General features: G+C 39.5%; 2 protein-coding genes across 4 annotated transcripts in view; one reads left to right on the top strand and one right to left on the bottom strand.

Moving 5' to 3' along the window:
• gdf11 (growth differentiation factor 11) overlaps nucleotides 1-12,788 on the bottom strand; it is a 35,089-nt gene extending 22,301 nt beyond the window's left edge. For both annotated transcript variants that reach the window (XM_058055880.1, XM_058055881.1), the window contains exon 1: nucleotides 11,947-12,788. In XM_058055880.1, the coding sequence (XP_057911863.1) occupies nucleotides 11,947-12,361 (415 nt within the window). In that variant the 5' untranslated portion in view covers nucleotides 12,362-12,788. The remainder of the gene's footprint in view (nucleotides 1-11,946) is intronic.
• A 1,082-nt stretch (nucleotides 12,789-13,870) lies between these two features.
• Nucleotides 13,871-20,307, top strand: si:ch1073-456m8.1 (leucine-rich repeat flightless-interacting protein 1). 2 transcript variants are annotated; one of them, XM_058055891.1, is made up of 6 exons: nucleotides 13,871-14,069; nucleotides 14,283-14,357; nucleotides 16,009-16,044; nucleotides 16,210-16,371; nucleotides 16,480-16,563; nucleotides 18,030-20,307. In XM_058055891.1, the coding sequence occupies exons 1-6, from the start codon at nucleotides 13,971-13,973 to the stop codon at nucleotides 18,465-18,467; spliced, it is 894 nt and encodes a 297-aa protein (XP_057911874.1). In that variant the 5' UTR covers nucleotides 13,871-13,970; the 3' UTR covers nucleotides 18,468-20,307. The 2 variants fall into 2 exon arrangements, with proteins under 2 accessions (XP_057911874.1, XP_057911873.1); XM_058055890.1 differs by having other exon boundaries at nucleotides 13,879-14,069; nucleotides 16,006-16,044.
• Nucleotides 20,308-21,191: the final 884 nt, after the last annotated feature.

Below are 21,191 nucleotides of genomic sequence, written 5' to 3'. Positions count from 1 at the left end.
CACAGTTCAGAAAAAGAACATCATACTATTGGTAAAATATGGTGGTGGTAGTGTAACGGTCTGGAGCTGTTTTGCTGTTTTTTTGCTGTAATAAATGGAACCTTGAACTTTGTTGTCGACCAAAAATTCCTGAAAGAGAATGTCCAACCATCTGTTTGTGACCCAAGATTAAATTAACTTGGGTTCTGCAGCGGGACAATAATCCAAAACACGCCAGCAAGTCCACCTCTGGCTGAAGAAAAACTAAATGAAGACATGGAGTGTATCCTACTAGTCACCCCAGTGTGACTGAATTACAACAATTCTGCAAAGTGGACCAAAATTACTGTAAGAGACTCATTGCAAGTTATCGCAAATGCTTGATTGCAGTTGTTGCTACTCAGGGTGGCCCAACCAGTTATTAGGGTTTTCACTTTTTGACACACGGCCATGTAGGTTTGGATTTTTCTTCTCCCTTAACTCATTGCAAGTTATGGAAAATGCTTGATTGCAGTTGTTGCTACTTTGGATTTTTTTCTCTCCCTTAATAATGAAAATTTTCATTGAAAAACTGTATTTTGTATTCAGTTGTGTTGTCATTGATTATTGTCTGATGATCTGAAACATATAAGTGTGACAAACGTGTAAAAAAATAAGAAATCCGGACACCATTTTGTTTTAGTCATGTGAATATCATTGCCTGAATGGCGTGTACCACATTCTGTGGCATGTTGGCTAAATGTGCCGTGTGTGAGAAATTTCAAGTCAATCTGACTTAATTTGATTCGTTTTTCTTCCCTTTGTCATTTCAATTAGTTTAATGATGCGAAACATTTAAGGGTGACAAACATGCAAAATCATAATACAGTAAACCTCGGATATATCGGACTCGGATATATCGGAAATTTCGGACAGATAAAAAAGAACCAATTTTTCTGTAATGCATTTCCAATAAAAATTCATTGCATATATCGGATTTTTTATAACGGATTTTGCCTATTTCGGACAAAATCTCCAGTCCCGTTCCAATGCATTTCCATTAAATTTCCCTCGCATATATCGGATGGCCGCATCGTGGCGCTCCGATTCGGCGAATCGTGACAGGCCGCTATACGACGTCATTTGCAGCGTTTGCAGCGTTGCCTGCGCGTCCAGGTACATTGGAAACATAGTCAAGGAAGTGCCTTTTTATAACGGATAAAATCCCATTTACGCATATACCGGATATAAATCCGATATATGCGTAAAACGGACATTTTCCGGTATACGCATATAACGGATTTCGCTTATATCGGACAAAACCAGTGGGAACAATTCAATCCGATATATCCGAGGTTTACTGTATTATCATATTTTATGTATTATGCTAGCTTTTCTATTGCTGCCTTATTAAGTTAAAAGCGCTATAATTCTTTTGTGGAACATGTTTGTATCAGTGTGCATGAACTTTTGTATTATTATATAATAAAAAAAAACACGTAAAATATTGTAAACCTTTCCTCGCGTGAGCAGCAGGTCCTGCAGGTGCTTTAAAAAAAAAAAACATACTCTCCGACAATAACAATGCAACACCATATCAATGAATGCCTTTGTGAGCTTTACTTTAATAAAGCTCACTTTACATTATATAACTCCCTCAAGAACGGGGCCATGCATCTCCATAACTTTCATAATGGATGATGCGGTGATAAATACAAGCAAAAAGCTGCTTGCTCCACTTTCGCCGCAGAAATAGAGCCTAATTAAATTTTCATGGGATAGAAATGAGGTAATCTGCCGTTAATTGTACTTCCTGCCAACACATTTGCTCCTCTCGGAGGACGCAACGTTATGCCCACGTTGCATTTCCCTCGCTTAAACGCCTCTTAGTTTTAATGGACTCTTCCATAAAATGATGCCTCGCCGTATACGACCACACAGAGCCTGAACGCATCCATCAACAATAATCCCCTCAATGATGTCCACGTTATCTTCTCACCGCTACTACCACCCCTCCTCCTCCTCCTCCTCCTCCTCAGCCATGTCCCTACACGGGGCTTAATTACTGCTCTCAAGTAATTATTTCCTTTATTAGCGAAACGTAACATCTGTTTCCAGTCTTTTTTAAGTGTTCCTATAAAACCCTCCCATGATTTCTGTCCCTTTAGGATAGAGCTGGGCTGCTTGGTGCTCCCCGCGGACTGGCTGCCTTCATTCCTACACCCCCCCCCCCCCTTTTTTTTTCGTACGCACAGCATGAGTCAAGATGCACCTAACTCCAAAATACTTCACGGAGAAAGTCTCGCACGGCAGCTGAAATGAACAGGAATGAGCTGTGCTTGCTTGTTATTTTGAATATGTCTGACTCTGTGTGTTAAATGGAGAAAGGAGAAAGGACAAGCAATGGAGTGCCGCTATACACAGGAGCGTGAGAATAGACGAAGGAGGGTGGAGGGAGCGAGATTCCAGAGGTCCCGGGGAAAAAATTTTTGTCCCCGTATTAAATAGACTTTGCTTCCTTTGAAATTTTATTAGCCATAAAGTTGACAGTATGTTGTGCAATTTCAATAGTCCCGCAGACCTTTTTTTTCTAAGAGTTCTCTCGTGGGGGGGCCCCCGGCAGCCCGAGCAATTCAACTGCCTTCATCTTTTTTTTTTTTTTTCTTTGGAGTCCCGCCGTTGACGGCCGCCGCGCCCGTGTCATCGTCAAACTGAGAACCCAGGCGGAATAAATAAATCTATAAAAACCTCACATCGTCACCGCCTTGCAGCAAACAGTGGTGAGTTCAAGACGGTCCGGCTTCTCCAGGCTCTGTCCTTTTAGCGCTCTCCCTCTTAATTTTTATGGTTCCTGCACCTTCAGGAAATGACCCTTTTTTAGGGTCAACACTATAAAAGACTTGTTTTTTTTGTGGGAGTGGTTGGTAGATGTGTGTGTGTGTGTGTGTGTGTGTGTGTGTGTGTGTGTGTGTAGTGGGGGATAAGTGTTCAAGTTACTACCGGTGCGTCTTTGCTGCCAAAGAAAGAGACCTGATGAGGTTAATAGTCTCCTCTTCAATATATCACATAGCTGTGAACTCTGTGACCCTTTTTGTCAATAGGAGAACTTTTCTCTTGAGTGTGTGTGTGACTGTGTGAGCGTGCGACTGTTTGTATGTGTGTGTGTGTTCTACCATCCACGTGTGTCTGCACAAGTGTAACATTATACACTTGAAGTATTTCAATGAGTGTATAGCATGTTAATTATGCGATTAATTAGTACATTGGGTATGATGATGATGCAGCAAAGGGAAAGTGAAATAAATCAAAATTCTTCACCATGCTGGTGTTGTATTGGCTTAAAACAGGGGTCTCAAACATGCGGCCCGCGGGCCAAATGGGGCACGCAGGATACTACTTTGAGGCCCCCCGCCTTGATATGAAAGTTTAATGTTTGATATGGATGCTGTATGGTATCATGTACCCAGGAAAAAATTATCACGTTTGATTAATGTTCATGTTAAAGGTTAAATAACTGTTAATAGTTATCCTCCCTATCCGTGTGGAAGTGGTAAGTTTGTTTTTTTTTGAAAACTTAAACCAAGTCACAAAACAATACAAGTATGTTTGGAAATGTGTATTGTCCCACAAATTGACACTAAAAAATATTATTGTCAACATTTTTAGACCAAGAAAGGTCTCAAACACGCGGCCCGAGGGCCAAATGTGGCCCGCAGGACACCACTTTGAGGCCCCCGCCTTGATATGAAAGTTTAATGTTTGATATGGATGCTGTATGGTATCATGTACGCAGGAAAAAAATTATTACGTTTGATTAATGTTCATGTTAAAGGTTAAATAACTGTCAATAGTTATCCTCCCTATCCGTGTGGAAGTGGTAAGTTTTTTGTTTTTTTTTTGAAAACTTAAACCAAGTCACAAAACAATACAAGTATGTTTGGAAATGTGTATTGTCCCACAAATTGACACTAAAAAATATTATTGTCAACATTTTTAGACCAAGAAAGGTCTCAAACACGCGGCCCGAGGGCCAAATGTGGCCCGCAGGACACCACTTTGAGGCCCCCGCCTTCATATGAAAGTTTAATGTTTGATATGGATGCTGTATGGTATCATGTACGCAGGAAAAAAATTATTACGTTTGATTAATGTTCATGTTAAAGGTTAAATAACTGTCAATAGTTATCCTCCCTATCCGTGTGGAAGTGGTAAGTTTTTTGTTTTTTTTTTGAAAACTTAAACCAAGTCACAAAACAATACAAGTATGTTTGGAAATTTGTATTGTCCCACAAATTGACACTAAAAAATATTATTGTCAACATTTTTAGACCAAGAAAGGTCTCAAACACGCGGCCCGAGGGCCAAATGTGGCCCGCAGGACACCACTTTGAGGCCCCCGCCTTGATATGAAAGTTTAATGTTTGATATGGATGCTGTATGGTATCATGTACGCAGGAAAAAAATTATTACGTTTGATTAATGTTCATGTTAAAGGTTAAATAACTGTCAATAGTTATCCTCCCTATCCGTGTGGAAGTGGTAAGTTTGTTTTTTTTTTGAAAACTTAAACCAAGTCACAAAACAATACAAGTATGTTTGGAAATGTGTATTGTCCCACAAATTGACACTAAAAAATATTATTGTCAACATTTTTAGACCAAGAAAGGTCTCAAACACGCGGCCCGAGGGCCAAATGTGGCCCGCAGGACACTAGTTTGAGGCCCCCCGCCTTGATATGAAAGTTTAATGTTTGATATGGATGCTGTATGGTATCATGTACGCAGGAAAAAAATTATTACGTTTGATTAATGTTCATGTTAAAGGTTAAATAACTGTCAATAGTTATCCTCCCTATCCGTGTGGAAGTGGTAAGTTTTTTGTTTTTTTTTGAAAACTTAAACCAAGTCACAAAACAATACAAGTATGTTTGGAAATGTGTATTGTCCCACAAATTGACACTAAAAAATATTATTGTCAACATTTTTAGACCAAGAAAGGTCTCAAACACGCGGCCCGAGGGCCAAATGTGGCCCCCAGGACACCACTTTGAGGCCCCCGCCTTGATATGAAAGTTTAATGTTTGATATGGATGCTGTATGGTATCATGTACGCAGGAAAAAAATTATTACGTTTGATTAATGTTCATGTTAAAGGTTAAATAACTGTCAATAGTTATCCTCCCTATCCGTGTGGAAGTGGTAAGTTTTTTGTTTTTTTTTTGAAAACTTAAACCAAGTCACAAAACAATACAAGTATGTTTGGAAATTTGTATTGTCCCACAAATTGACACTAAAAAATATTATTGTCAACATTTTTAGACCAAGAAAGGTCTCAAACACGCGGCCCGAGGGCCAAATGTGGCCCGCAGGACACTAGTTTGAGGCCCCCCGCCTTGATATGAAAGTTTAATGTTAGTGCGGCCCGCGCAAGTTTGATACGGATGCTGTATGGTATCATGTACCCAGAAAAAAATATTACGTTTGATTAATGTTCATGTTAAAGGTTAAATAACTGTTAATAGTTATCCTCCCTATCCGTGTGGAAGTGGTAAATTTTGGCGATTTAAGTTTAAAGGAAATAACTCGAAGGCTACCGTTTAGGTCGCTAGCTCTCTAGTTTGCGAGTTAGCATGTGTCCCAAGACCCTGCCGTTGCGCAATATGTTGTAAATAAAAAAAAGAGTATAAATGTGACTATAGTCGTGTTTTGTCATGTCTACAGGGCTCTAATAATGCTTTGTTCATTTTAATATGAAAAAAATAATTTGTCTACCCACCAACTATATGTGGTTTCTTAAGTTTTTATTATTTGCCGTTTTATTATTATTATTATTATATTTATTTATTTATTACTGATTGATTGATTTTCTTTATTCTCGATTTGTTTATTTATTTTTTTATCTTATTTTGTGTAGAAAAATAAAAAGTATAATATTTGAGAACAGTGGGAATTTTTTTATCAGAGCTTTTCTTGTAGAAAATTGGAACCAAAGCGAAGTTTTTTTTAATTTTTTTGTTTTTAATAAATGCGTTTTTTTGGGTTTTTTTTGGAAAAAGCCCAGACCCGAGCTCCAGTGGCCCCCCAAGTAAATTGAATTTGAGACCCCTGGCTTAAAGCATAAACCTCACATACAGTTCTTGAGTTTTTTTGAACGGGACGACATAACAGAAGATGGCTACTTTTTGACTTGAGTCTTTGGTGCCGAAAACACTTCTTAATGCTGTCTATATTGCCAGAATTTGGAATTTCAGACTGTCATTATGTAAGTCCCGGATAAAAAGTAATACAATTGAAGTTGCCACTCGTTGACAAATGTATATCCGATAACAGAAGCCTAAAAGTTTTAACAGGTGGGCTCAAAACCCCCTAAAAAAACTACACAACTAACCTCAAAATCAGCTATTATGAACGCTGCTTTGACATGAAATACGAATGAACGTCGCTTCCGGAACATACTGTACGGAGGGCGGATGCTTCAGCGCATTAAGTCCCGCGCCATGATATAAATAGATGTACTTTTCCATGCAATTTCATAGTAATTAGCAACTCTGAAGCATGAACCCTGTCAACCCCCACTGCGGCACCCACGTGTACCTTGTGTGAATACTAAGAAGCAACACTGGCATGGGTCCAGTACAGTATGTACTGTATGAACCCACACAGCCATCAAAGGCGGGCGTGTTGCATGACCGTGAAAAAAAAAAAAGATGATTGGGTTTGAGGTGTGCGCGGAAAAACACACAGCATATAGTGTTTGAAGCCCTCCTTCTATCACAGAAAGACAGAAAGGAAGGCACTTCTAATCCTCTGGGATCCCCCGCTGAGGCGCTACAGGCAAGAAAAAAAATGGTGGTGGTGGTGGGGGTGAGGGAGAAAAATAGCATATGATGAAAACTGCAGCTGGCGTGAGGAGGAAGTGCTGAAACATGACAGTTAAAGCAGCGACATAACACTAAGACACAGTACAACGCATTCAGAAACATTGTGTGTTCTGGTATTGCAACATATTTGCGATTGTTCACAACAAAAAAACACACAATCGGAACAAACGCACCCTGTTCTCGTAATTATCTCTCTCTAACACCCCCCCCCCCCCACACACACACACACACAAACACACACACACCGTTTTATTTTATCATGAGGCACCTTGCCGTCTCCTGGCTGAGATGCTCAGCCACCTAGCCAAGACTGGTTGAAACTACATTAGCCCGATACACTAACATTAAATTTTCATTTTTCCGAATGGAATCTTTCCGAATGACGTACCAGAAAACAGTGTATACAGTAAACCTCGGATATATCGGAAATTCGCTCACAACGGACAGATAAAAAAGAAACGATTTTTCTGTAATGCATTTCCAATAAAAATTCATTGCATATATCGGATTTTTTTTATAACGGATTTCGCCTATTTCGGACAAAATCTCCAGTCCCGTTCCAATGCATTTCCGTTAAATTTTTTCTCGCATATATCGGATGGCCGCATCGTGGCACTCCGATTCGCCGAATCGTGACAGGCCGCTATACGACGTCATTTGCAGCGTTTGCAGCGTTGCCTGCGCGTCCAGGTACATTGGAAACATAGTCAAGGAAGTGCCTTTTTATAACGGATAAAATCCCATTTACGCATATACCGGATATAAATCCCATATATGCGTAAAACGGACATTTTCCGGTATACGCATATAACGGATTTCGCTTATATCGGACAAAACCAGTGGGAACAATTGAATCCGATATATCCGAGGTTTACTGTACATGGAAAGGAATATTCCAATCTCCGGTCTACATGCAAAGCTATAATCGGAACGGAATAGTCAATGGGGCATGCGCAGTAAAACGTAAACAACATCATCAAAGATGGCGGACAAGAGTGTGATTACCATGGTTGTTGACAGTTACTATGCTTTTTTTTTAAAGCCGCAACTTGAACGTTTGATTTGATTAAAGTTTGTATCAAAAACCAACTTCCCGCTGTAGTCCAGTGATGACTGCTCGCCGCCATTTTCAAAACGTTACGTCACGTGTGTTACGTCACGTGTGTTACGTCACAGCTGAGCATGCGCTAAAAGAACTTTCCGATTGAGCGGGTACGAGATACCTCAATCGGATTATGGAAAGGAATATTCCACCCCTGTGAATCCGATTGGCACTTTTCTTTCGGAATGAGGTGTTAGATTCCTTCCGTTTGAGCAAATAACCCGAATGGAATTGGAATATTTGGGTCCATGTAAACGTGGCTATTGTGATCATTGTGACCACAACCACAAGGGTGGGGGTGGGGGGGGGGGGGGGGGCATCATATAAGGAGACCACCTCGAACCTCAATACACTTTGACTTTCTCCAGTGCTGGCATTGCAATTGCTTGTCCATCCATCTTTTTCTATGCCGCTTATCCTCACTATGCCCTGGAGCCTATATCGCAGCTGACTTTGGATGAGAGGCGGGGTACACCCTGGACTGGTGGCCAGCCAATCACAGGGCACATATAGACAAACAACCATTCACACTCACATTCATACCTATGGACAATTTGGAGTCGCTAATTAACCTAGCATGTTTTTGGAACGCACACATGGAGCGGAGAATCAAACCCAGGTCTTCTCGATCTCCCGAACCACTCGTCCACCGTGCGGTGCAATTGCTTGTATTGTATTCAAAACGTAGTTATTGACCAAGATAGTTGTTTCACAGTTAAAAGAATTGAAAGAACGAGTGTTTCCCACGCTGGTAAAAGGGTCGCGCTAAACCTTTGGTAAGAAACAAGTACAGTGTAATAATACCTTAATTAATGATAACAAAGTAATAGGAGTCAAATTTACTTTTGTATCACGAATATACTTAACATAAACCTGTATAGTATATATTGTGTATCATATTAGTTGGTAATGGTAATGGTATTATTTCATTTGAACATGCATCAGATTACAATTGAATGCATCACATAATCAGTTCACAGTTCCACATGTCCAAAAGGAGTAGGAAGAAGCAAAGCTTATTAAATCCTACCCCTCCATCTGGTACTTTTACAATCAGTAACTGTTTCATTTGTTCACTTCCTGCTTTCCATAATACAGTTTAAGGTTTTTTTTTTTTAAATAATGTACCTCGTACCGAAGTACTCGGTGATATGAGCATCCAATGCCATAATGGGTACCATAGTAAGTGTCAATATAGTGATATATATAGCACATCATGACTGGTTCAAGACTCTTCATCCTTGTATTTAGCAAACATCAACTGCTTGTATTGTTTCTTGAATTGGCTCATCGTTGTGCATTGTTTGATTTCCTTACTCAATCCATTCCATAGTTTGATTCCACATACTGAAATGCTATGGCTAGCATAACGTAGTCCTAGCATAGAAGTGTTTCAAATGTAGTTCTTCCCTGAGATCATATTTCTCCTCTCTTGTAGAGAAGTATTGGATGACATTTTTAGCTAATTGGTTATTTTTAGCCTTATGCATTATTTTAGCTGTTTAAAAATGAACTATATCAGCAAGTTTCAGTATTTGTGATTTTAGAAATAAGGAGTTAGTATGTTCTCTGCAGGCGGCAGTATGAATTATCCTTACTGACCTTTTTTTTTGCAGTACATTTAGCGAGTGAAGATTGCTTTTATATAGTTATTACCCCATATTTGCATTATTTTAGCTGTTTAAAAATGAACTATATCAGCAAGTTGAAGTATTTGTGATTTTAGAAATAAGGAGTTAGTATGTTCTCTGTAGGCGTCATTATGAATTATCCTTACTGACCTTTTTTTTTTGCAGTACATTTAGCGAGTGAAGATTGCTTTTATATAGGTATTACCCCATATTTGCATTATTTTAGCTGTTTAAAAATGAACTATATCAGCAAGTTTCAGTATTTGTGATTTTAGAAATAAGGAGTTAGTATGTTCTCTGCAGGCGGCAGTATGAATTATCCTTACTGACCTTTTTTTTGCAGTACATTTAGCGAGTGAAGATTGCTTTTATATAGTTATTACCCCATATTTGCATTATTTTAGCTGTTTAAAAATGAACTATATCAGCAAGTTGAAGTATTTGTGATTTTAGAAATAAGGAGTTAGTATGTTCTCTGTAGGCGTCATTATGAATTATCCTTACTGACCTTTTTTTTTTGCAGTACATTTAGCGAGTGAAGATTGCTTTTATATAGGTATTACCCCATATTTGCATTATTTTAGCTGTTTAAAAATGAACTATATCAGCAAGTTGAAGTATTTGTGATTTTAGAAATAAGGAGTTAGTATGTTCTCTGTAGGCGTCATTATGAATTATCCTTACTGACCTTTTTTTTTTGCAGTACATTTAGCGAGTGAAGATTGCTTTTATATAGGTATTACCCCATATTTGCATTATTTTAGCTGTTTAAAAATGAACTATATCAGCAAGTTGAAGTATTTGTGATTTTAGAAATAAGGAGTTAGTATGTTCTCTGTAGGCGTCATTATGAATTATCCTTACTGACCTTTTTTTTTTGCAGTACATTTAGCGAGTGAAGATTGCTTTTATATAGGTATTACCCCATATTTGCATTATTTTAGCTGTTTAAAAATGAACTATATCTGCAAGTTGAAGTATTTGTGATTTTAGAAATAAGGAGTTAGTATGTTCTCGGTAGGCGGCATTAGGAATTATCCTTACTGACCTTTTTTTTGCAGTACATTTAGCGAGTGAAGATTGCTTTTATATAGTTATTACCCCATATTTGCATTATTTTAGCTGTTTAAAAATGAACTATATGATCAAGTTGAAGTATTTGTGATTTTAGAAATAAGGAGTTAGTATGTTCTCTCTAGGCGCCATTATGAATTATCCTTACTGACCTTTTTTAGAACATTTAGCGAGTGAAGTTCTAAGTTATATTGATAGTTTTATACATTTAGGGTAGAGAGATGTATAGTAAAAGTATAATAAAAAAAAAAGTCATGTATATTTAGACCACATGGTGCTCCTTACTACACACACACACACACACACACATGCGCATCTTTGTTCACTGGTGGTGTACGAGCTGATTATATGGGGCGTGTTTTTATCCGCCTTGTGCAGAATATATTACGTGTGTAAATGTTGTTGAACCCCACGATCTTGCAGGAAAAAAGGTCACACACTCCCCTCGACCCCGAGTGCTTCTCTGTCTTTGTGCGTCCGTGGTGGAAAAAAAAAAAAAACGAGCTGCGCCTATAAAGTTCGCATTTAAAAAGGCAAGTGCGGCCGGTGGGGGGGTGGGGGGGGGCTGCATGAGGGGGGGAACAATAGCAGCTTTTTGGACACACTTTTTCTCACTGCGATGAACAGCAGGGAAACCGGTAGAGGCTCCTATAAAAGAGCGATAGAGCACAGCTGCCGGCGTTCAGCAGTCATTTGATAAAACGTCTCCAAGGGGGCTGCCTGTGCTTTATTATTATTATTATTATTATTATTATTATTATTATTATTATTATTATTATTATTATTATTATTATAAAACCGGGGAAGTGCGCACCAAATATTTCATGTTGTTGTTATAACTCTCCGAATTTTGGGTTCTGACGCGCATATCATAAATAATGTACTTGACGTTCACCCTGCTTTGTCATGCGTTCACACACATGTGCAATAAGAGGTGTCAGATTGGAGGAGGACTCCACAGCAGCTGCCATGCTCCAAAAAACATACCCCGGTCACCAGGTGGACCTCCATTATCATCATCATCATCATTAGAGGCATTGAAAGCAAAAAAAAAAAAAAAAAAAAAGTCCATCAGGCCATATTGGAGATGTCTGCTTAAGGTTGAATCGCTCCGGATGCTCGATTATTGATTTATCAGCCTTAATCTCCTTTTGACAGCTGCCACCAACAGCTGATTGAGCTAATTAGTCAATTCAAAGAATTTAAACCAGGCGCAGAAACTCCAATGAGAGGAACTCTCCCGTGCGTAATTACGCACAGCGTCCTCGGATCGGATAACGAAGTTGTAAACTGTTACTCACGCTCAGACGCCATGGTGATGACAGACTCCGTGGTGGCGTGGTACTCATCCTCCTCCATAAAATCATCCTGAGAGGACGCGTCTCCTTGGAAGTCGTGATGGTCCAGCAGCTGCTGGAGCGGAGGCGCCTTGGGCAGCAGCTGGTTGACCACCTCCCGGCTGATGTTAGGCGCCTGCTTGAGACGCAGCTTGCTCAAGATCTGCGACTTGATGGTCTCCAGCCTCAGCACTTTGCTTTGTTCCCTCCAAACGCAGGCGGAGCACTCGTGGGAACCGGCGTCCTCATCCAGGAGCGATAGGCCGGCATCCGTGGGCGTCTCGCTGGCGAGAGGCAGCAGCAGATTGGGCTCATCGCTCCCCGACTGTCCCAAGGAGATGAGCACCATCAAGCACAGTAAGAAGTTATACCTCGACATGACGATGAGTGGACACCAGGCAATGCAACTTTTTTTTGTTTGTTTTTTTTTGTTGTTTCTCTCTTTTTGAAACTCACTTTACCCGCTCAAATTTCCTCTCTTGCGTCGCTCCTTAATCGTAACAAAGTGACATCTAATCCAACACAGCGAAGTTGAGCTCTTTTGCGATGGAAAATGTTTAAAAAAAAAAAAAAAAGTGCGTTCCAGTGTTTCTTGCGTCTTTATTGAAAGTTGATCACATGGAGTATGGATGGTTGGTTTTTTTTTGGCGTCCTCTGTACAAGTTTCAGTCCATGGAGGTGTGTGTGTGTGTATGTGCATATGTGTATGTGTGTATGTGTGTGAGTGTGCAGAAGTGTCACTGGAAAATGTGCAAGTACGGTCAAAAAGGGGGCTCTTTATATATCTCAGCTGCCCGCTGTCGTAATCCGTCTCCATTGGCTAAGATTGCAACAAAAGGCTTTTAGGTCTGTCACCAAGTCAAGAGGGACAGAGCGAAGGGAGGGTGCAAGGTCTCTCTTGAGGTCTCTTGTAAATAAAAAATATGACATGCTGTGTTTTTTTTAATACTAATGTGACTATTTAATTATTAACTTTTACCTCCCTGCAGCTTAAACAAATTACATGATGCAAACCTGCACAATCTTGTATAATTAGGTGTCAATTTTTGTTAAATTATATATCCAACTCCAATAAGACACACATTACCATACCATAAAATGTTACTTACATTAGAAAATGGATTGTTTACTCCAGTCATATTTTATAATCTTACTAAAGGTTTTAATAATTATCTCAAAAGTCATCCTTTCTCCATTTTAAGCGTGCATATTTTAAGAATGTCAAGACTATAACTATTTAAATGCATTAAAAAAAAACACATGACTGTGATTGAGCTTAATAAATAACCAAAAAAGTTCCTGTATTTTTACAATAAAGTACACTCTTATTTGTCAATGTGGCATCACTGACCCAACAGTGACATCTGCTGGACAAAAATAAGAGTGTTATGAGTGTGTACTGCATCTTTTTTCTTCCTTCTCATACAATATAATGTAATTTTTATTGCATTAATATATGAATTTGAAATTAACTAACTAAGAAGCAAATTTATTTGTAGTTCTAAATACGATTAATGTGTTTTTATTAACTTTTTTTGTCTCTCCTACGTTATGTTTTTTTTCACCAGCATCTGTTACGTTAGAGGAGAATAATATGCAAATAAGATAATGACGTCACAATAATGATAGCCAATAGCTACTTTTCTTACTGAGGAGTTGGCAACAATGATTTGGATCGATTCTGCCATCTGTACGTTTTTATTGGGTTCTTCAAGGGTGTAGTGTTACTGCAGTGATACGAGATTGTCATTTTATGTTGATTAATAGAATTATGTGACAAGGTGGCATGTATACATAAATATATACATAATTTTTTGGCTTGGGTAAGGCGGGTTTTGACCCTCACGAGTCCCCGTACTTGCATGGGCGTCGTCATTGTTACGGTACGCTGTTCCTGTTTCTGTTCCTGCTGCTTTTGCGTGGGAGACAACACATCATCTAGTCCCCGTGGAGCTTACATAAAACACTTGGTTAAAAAGGGTTAAAACATGCTGTCAGTCACTGTGGACAACAGTGGATCTCCAAAGAAGCGGGCGTTCTCGCGTGGAATCAGCGAGGATGAATCACTCCGTAGCTTCATAAAGGAGGTGAGAACATTAGGTTTGGTTAAGAATGTAAAACGGATATTCTGAAATGGTATAAATTCACACTTCGGATATTGTTTTTACGACCAAAAGCGTCTTCTTAGTCTTAGTTTTTAAAGGTTTTCACCTACTTCCTCCTACTAGCTAGCTAGCTAGGTTGCTAGCCGGCTATTTGTTGACAGTGATGCTAAGTGAAACACTAACTGCGTTCACCAGGCTGAAAGCTCGTCCAGGCGTCTAACACGAAGCGACAGCCGAGCAGGAACCTTGAAGAGGAGGCCTGACAGCCAGGTAAGAGTCGCAGGAATAACTCTGCTACTTTGAATTACCTTCAAACAAAGGAATTTAACAATGAGTATCAGGTTTAACGATTGTTTTATGTAATGCCCTCACCAATTGGGTACACCTGCTCAGTCGCATGAGAGCAATACGAAACGAATAGTTGGATATCTACTTCTGACTCTTTATAAAAATATGATTTTATATACATATTTTTAAAAATAAAAATATGATTTTGTATACATATTTGTATAGGCCACTCTTATTGATCTCATTAGTTACTTGTCTTATTGGTTTTGCATAGGCAAATGTCACGTCAGTTGTTCAATATTATGATTTGCATTTACCTGTAATAATATGAACTAACTTGTTCCAGTTAGTGCCACTGCTCAACTAACCACAGCAGTATGTTCAAGTAACATTTAGGGTGTCGAATAATAATTAAAAAAAAAAAAAAAAACATTGTTCATGAGCAGCTGACTTCCTGTACACTTTTTATTAACACCCGAAAATGGTAGTAGCTGGATTTGGAATATCACGAGTGGTCAGATTCAGACAGCTTTCGTGTACCTCTGCATGCGCTTTAAAGTAGTAAAAATCCTGCACTGTTGATTACAATGAACACACAGTATTAATGCTGACTGTGCAGTTTGCTCCTTACTGCTAGTACAACATTGGTTCTGCTGCTGTGCTCAACCACTTTGCTGTTTAGGGAAGTAAATACCTGGCTATAATTAATAGGGTTGGGCGATAATTTTTACTATGTACTGGTATACCAGTATAACTTCTTAAGAGAGTGACTTATGCCGGAGAGAATGATCATTTTAAACAGAAAAGAGCAGAGTTTCTTCTGCCACTTTGAGCCACAAAACACATTGACGCCTCACGTCTACCACAACGGTGCAGAGCAGAGACGACAAAAGAATAAATTTGCATAACGTAAGGCAGAGGAGAAGCAGAGTAGTAGATGAACTGGGAAGTACCTCTGTAATAAGGAAGTGGTTTGGTTGCAATAGAGCAGATTTTGAGCAAGAGACCATAATATGCAAAGTTTTCAAATCAACAGTGACGACGCGACAAATGTGTTCTACCATCTGATGTGCAAATTAAGTGTGAGACAGAGTCAGTGCGCACGTCAAAGATGGCATGAACTGATTGATTTTCTACCGCTTTTTCCTCACAAGGGTCGCGGAGGTGCTGTCTATCCTAGCTGTCTTTGGGCGAGAGGCGGGGTACACACTGGACTGGTCGCCAGCCAATCACAGGGCACATATAGACAAACAACCATTCACACTCACATTCATGCCTATGGACAATTCACCTAGCATGTTTTTGGAATGTGGGAGGAAACCGGAGTACCCAGAGAAAACCCACACATGCACGGGGAGAACATGCCGAGGGTGGAATTGAACCCTGGTCTCCTAGCTGTGAGGTCTGCGCGCAAACCACTAGACCGCCGTGCCGCCCTGATTGATGCAGTGTCATATTATTAAGACCCGATTCCTTTATACTCGGTCAAAAAGGGCAATATTTATCTGATGTGTGTATGTTACTGTTTTGCAATAAGCAACATATAATTTAAAGATATTGGTATTTTATTTTACTGTAATGTTTGTATTCATGTCATTTAACATTACATCATGTATTTTTGTCCTTTCAGCAGTCTGAGCAGGACCTCTTCATGGGACTTCCTGAAATGGTGACACTTTCTTCATGTATAAATATGTCTAATTATTGTATATACAGTATATATGCTATATGTATGCTGTAACTGTTAACTATATAATAGCATAATAGTATATTTTTTCAGCCCCCACACAGTCACAGGACACATATTGATTTGGTTACCTTGTTTGCGGTGTAGCTGGAGCTACAGGCCAGCTATGACGAGGCGCTGCACGAGTTGCGTGGGCTGGAGGTGGAGCGTGAGGCTCTGTTGTTCCAGGTGGACGTTTTGCAGGACACGTTGGAGGGTGTAGAGGAGCTGCTGGCCGAGGCCCAAAGGGAGGCTCGAGATGCTCATTTGGTGCGTCGGTGTGCTCCGTGGTGCTGCGACACCAACATATGTAACGTTTACTAGTTTTGGATTGTGACCGAAGCTGACGACGCCACTTGTCTCTAATCTGCTCTGCAGGAGTTGGAGCGGGAACGGGATGCAAAGAGGAAACTGGAGACTTTGGTCCGCTCTCTGATGCAGAAAGTGGAAACATTAAAAGAGGTCATGTGATATTTTACAGCAGGGGTCTCAAACTCGCGGGCCAAATGCGGCCCACGAGACGCTAGTTTGAGGCCCCCCACCTTGATATCAAAGTTTAATGTCGAAATGACAGCTTAAAGCCGTGTGCACACCGGACACAATTAACATGATTTTGCCCCCGCCCATACTGTTACCCTACCCTGTTACCCCCGCCCTGTTTTGCTTTGGATTAGCAATGAAGCTAAAGGCTTATGACGCTGGGTACAAATAAATGCAGGAAATGGTTTGGAATAAAATAGAAAATAGATAAAGCATCTAATCAAACATGTTGTTAAAGTTACGACGCTGCTCCCAGATGGAACTGAGTACGATGCTAACTTGCTAATTGGGTAAACCAACTGTATGTGTTTTTTTACGTTTTTCTTATTTGCTGTTTTATTATTATTTAACTTATTTATTACTGATTGATTTATTGTCTTTTTTGTTAATTTGTTTATTTTTTTTAATCTTATTTTGTGTATAGAAAAATTAAAATTAAGATATTTGAGAACAGTGGAATGTTTTATCAGATATTTTGGTGTGGAAAACCGGAACCAAAGTACAGAAAAAAGTGTAGGGTATAGCAGAAGCAAAAGCATTGAAGATATTTTTTTTATTGATTTTTTTTTTCCCAGTTTTTAATAAATGCGTTTTAGGTTTTTTTTTTTTTTGTTTTTTTTTTAAAGTTTGAGAACAGTGGAATGTTTTATCAGATATTTTGGTGTGGAAAACCGGAACCAAAGTACTGAAAAAGTGTAGGGTATAGCAGAAGCAAAAGCATTGAAGATATTTTTTTTATTGATTTTTTTTTCCCCAGTTTTTAATAAATGCGTTTTAGGTTTTTTTTTTTTTTTTTTTAAGTTTGAGAACCGTGGAATGTTTTATCAGATATTTTGGTGTGGAAAACCGGAACCAAAGTACTGAAAAAGTGTAGGGTATAGCAGAAGCAAAAGCATTGAAGATATTTTTTTTATTGATTTTTTTTTCCCCAGTTTTTAATAAATGCGTTTTAGGTTTTTTTTTTTTTTTTTTTTTTAAGTTTGAGAACCGTGGAATGTTTTATCAGATATTTTGGTGTGGAAAACCGGAACCAAAGTACTGAAAAAGTGTAGGGTATAGCAGAAGCAAAAGCATTGAAGATATTTTTTGTATAGATTTTTTTTTTCCCAGTTTTTAATAAATGCGTTTTGTTTATTTTTTATTTTTTTTGAAGCCTGGCTTCACCCAGAAACTAGCTCCGGTGGCCCCCAGGTAAATTGAGTTTGAGACCCCTGTTTTACAGGAAACATTTCAGTTCCAGTTCCACATCAACCCTGATATAGTATTGTATTGATATGTATCAATAAGTATAAATGGATGGTATAGGAAAAGTACACATTCTTATTAACATAATTCCAATCCAATGCATGTTGTTGGCTTTACTTTGCTGTTACTATGTTTCTGTATAGGAAAGAAATACCAAAGAGTCGGTGGATGCAACGAGACCAGCACACCAAATGAATGGTAATGCCAATGACGACACCTCCCCGTGTGAAGCTGCACCAGCATCCAAGACGGACGACGGAAATGCGACGATAAAGATGAAGTGGGTGGCCAATAGTGCCCCCTCCCTCGCACTGGACAACCCTGTCTCTGGTGACGGGGTGCATCGGAGGCCTTACGAAAGCTACACCGAACGAGATCCTTCTCCGGATAAGAGCGACTCTGACACAGCGAGCACGTACGAAGACGCGTCTGCGGAGACTCCGGAGCAGGAGCGCATGTTTCCGGGTGACACTGCGGAGCTGCCTCATGACTCCACAACGCACCAGGTGACCAACAAATGCAACACTGATAGCACCGACTCCCACGAGGTCCAAAATAGCGACAACTGCGTAGTGTCTTAATTTATCTGTTTGGAGAGTAGTTAGAAACCACACACTTTTTTTTTTTTTTTTTTTTTTTTTTTTATAAACGGTCTCATAGCAACAGAGCTCAGGTGGTTCACTTGCTCAGTGTTTTCCAACCTTTAATGAGGTACATATTTTACATTAGAAAAATCTTTAGGGAAGCGATATGTTTTATTATTAGCAAAAGGGGGCTAGTCCGGATGAACAAGGATCATTTGGGATCTTTCATGACATTCTAATGTGCAGCGGCATTGTAGTTGGGAATCACTGCACTAGCTAATACAGTAAACCTCGGATATATCGGATTCAATTGTTCCCACTGGTTTTGTCCGATATAAGCGAAATCCGTTATATGCGTATACCGGAAAATGTCCGTTTTACGCATATATATCGGATTTATATCCGGTATATGTGTAAATCGTACTTTATCCGTTATAAAAAGGCACTTCCTTGACTATGTTTCCAATGTACCTGGACGCTGAAAACGCTGCAAATGACGTCGTAATGCGGCCTGTCACGATTCGGCGAATCGGAGCACCACGGTGCGGCCATCCGATACATTCATTCATTCATTCATTCATTTTCTACCGCTTTTTCCTCACGAGGGTCGCGGGGGGTGCTGGAGCCTATCCCAGCTGTCTTCGGGCGAGAGGCGGGGTACACCCTGGACTGGTCGCCAGCCAATCACAGGGCACATATAGACAAACAACCATTCACACTCACATTCATACCTATGGACAATTTGGAGTGGCCAATTAACCTAGCATGTTTTTGGAATGTGGGAACCGGAGTACCCGGAGAAAACCCACGCATGCACGGGGAGAACATGCAAACTCCACACAGAGATGGCCGAGGGCGGGGACCGAACCCTGGTCTCCTAGCTGTGAGGTCTGCGCACTAACCACCAGACCGCCGTGCCGCCTCCATCCGATACATGCGAGGGAAATTTAATGGAAATGCATTGGAACGGGACTGGAGATTTTGTCCGAAATAGGCGAAATTCGTTATAAAAAAAAATCCGATATATGCAATGAATTTTTATTGGAAATGGAATTGGTGTTGTTATTACCAACACTGTTACTTGGACCCCATATATTACATATCTTGCTAAGAAGACTGCAAAGCGGCTCTAGTACATCCTAAGTCGGTCAAGGGATCTTCTCCTCTTCAAGGCCAGAGTTACCATCTACAAGGCCTACATTCGACCCCTCATGGAGTATGCATCACCCATTTGGAGTGGAGCTGGCAATACTGCTCTCAGTATTCTATGCAGACTTCAGCGGAAGGCCTTGCGTCTTCTGAACATTGAAGACCCAATCAATGCTGGTATTTACCCCTTGGAGCTTAGAAGAGATGTTGCTACTCTCTGCACATTTTTACAGACATTTCTTCTTCAAGCCATCGTTGGAAATTGGTTCGATCATCCCCCCGGTGTTTGCTAGTTTGAGGACAACAAGATCCTCCTCTACTGCACATTCATACTGTGTAACTATCCCCAGGTCTTGCACACATCTTCACCAATCCTCTTACGTACCAAGGGCATGCCGTCTATGGAACTCGCTGACACCTTTCCCACCTTACCAAATATGGATATATTCAAGAAAAATATTAATCAGCATTTAGTTGCTATTTTGACTTAAAATAATTAGTATTATTTCGGTCCTTAAATGGAAATTAACTTAAGCTTAGTGGACCGCTTTTCATTAATTCTCTGATGGCAACACCGGGTCCCATAGTTATTGTAATAAAAAAAAAAAAAAAATTACAGAAAAATCGGTTCTTTTTTTATCTGTCCGTTGTGAGCGAATTTCCGATATATCCGAGGTTTACTGTATGATACTTTGGCCAATCATATCTTCACTTTGTGTCTTAAGACTTCGATTTTATACTTTTTTGAATTTTTAACAATTTACTTACAGCTTACTTTCAAAGCTGCCTGCACAAGAAGGTTTATTAGTACGAGTAAAAAAAGACACTGCAATATTTTGCCGTCAGTCTGTCTGCAAAGTGGCTTTAAGTAGTTTTTGGGAGGCTCATTCTACTGCAGATTGTAGTTTGTAAGGTTCATTATATTCCTAAAGTGAGGGTACCACTATTTATTCACTGCCTGGCTGATTTTTAAGGGAGCTGTACTTTTTTATGTCTTTTTGTACTGTTTCTTTGGAGAATTTAGGGATCATTGGCTGCATTTGCACTTTTCACAAGTCGGCATAAATGTGCTTTTCAAAACAACATTCCGTTTTAGAAGCAAACAAATCAAGACCCGGAACAGCCTGATCGTCTAGCTCAGGGGTGGGCAAACTACGGCCCGGGGGCCACATCCGGCCCACCAAGTGTTTCAATATGGCCCGCCTGTTTTTTCCAAATATTTCATTTGAACTCAACGTACAACCTGGCATCGTGGCTTGGGCCAATTTTTTGATGGTTGAGGTAGCTGCTTTATCAATTTCGATATTTGATGTGGTCTGTTACAAAATGCTCCTGTAAAAAGGGACACAAGCACATAATAATAATAATAATAATAATAATGTTGTCAATAATGATAATAATACTACTATTATATTAATATTGTTGTTAATAATATTAATATAATAATGGTAATAATATTACAAAATACTCCTGGAAAAAGGAGCACAAGCACAATAATAGTAATACAAATAATGATAATAATACTAGTATTATATTAATATTGTTGTTAATAATATTAATATAATAATGGTA

The sequence above is a fragment of the Doryrhamphus excisus genome, chromosome 18 (genome assembly GCF_030265055.1).
Source record: "Doryrhamphus excisus isolate RoL2022-K1 chromosome 18, RoL_Dexc_1.0, whole genome shotgun sequence".
Lineage (NCBI taxonomy): Eukaryota > Metazoa > Chordata > Actinopteri > Syngnathiformes > Syngnathidae > Doryrhamphus > Doryrhamphus excisus.
Note: the sequence above shows the minus strand (reverse complement) of the source record. Positions and strands in the feature narration are given on the sequence as shown.

Excerpts from the sequence above, each read along its gene's own strand:
- si:ch1073-456m8.1 (XM_058055890.1), top strand. The coding sequence starts at position 13,971 with ATGCTGTCAGTCACTGTGGACAACAGTGGATCTCCAAAGAAGCGGGCG. Across the intron at positions 14,358-16,005 it reads AGAGGAGGCCTGACAGCCAG|CAGTCTGAGCAGGACCTCTT; the intron begins GTAAGAGTCGCA and ends TTGTCCTTTCAG. Across the intron at positions 16,564-18,029 it reads AAGTGGAAACATTAAAAGAG|GAAAGAAATACCAAAGAGTC; the intron begins GTCATGTGATAT and ends GTTTCTGTATAG.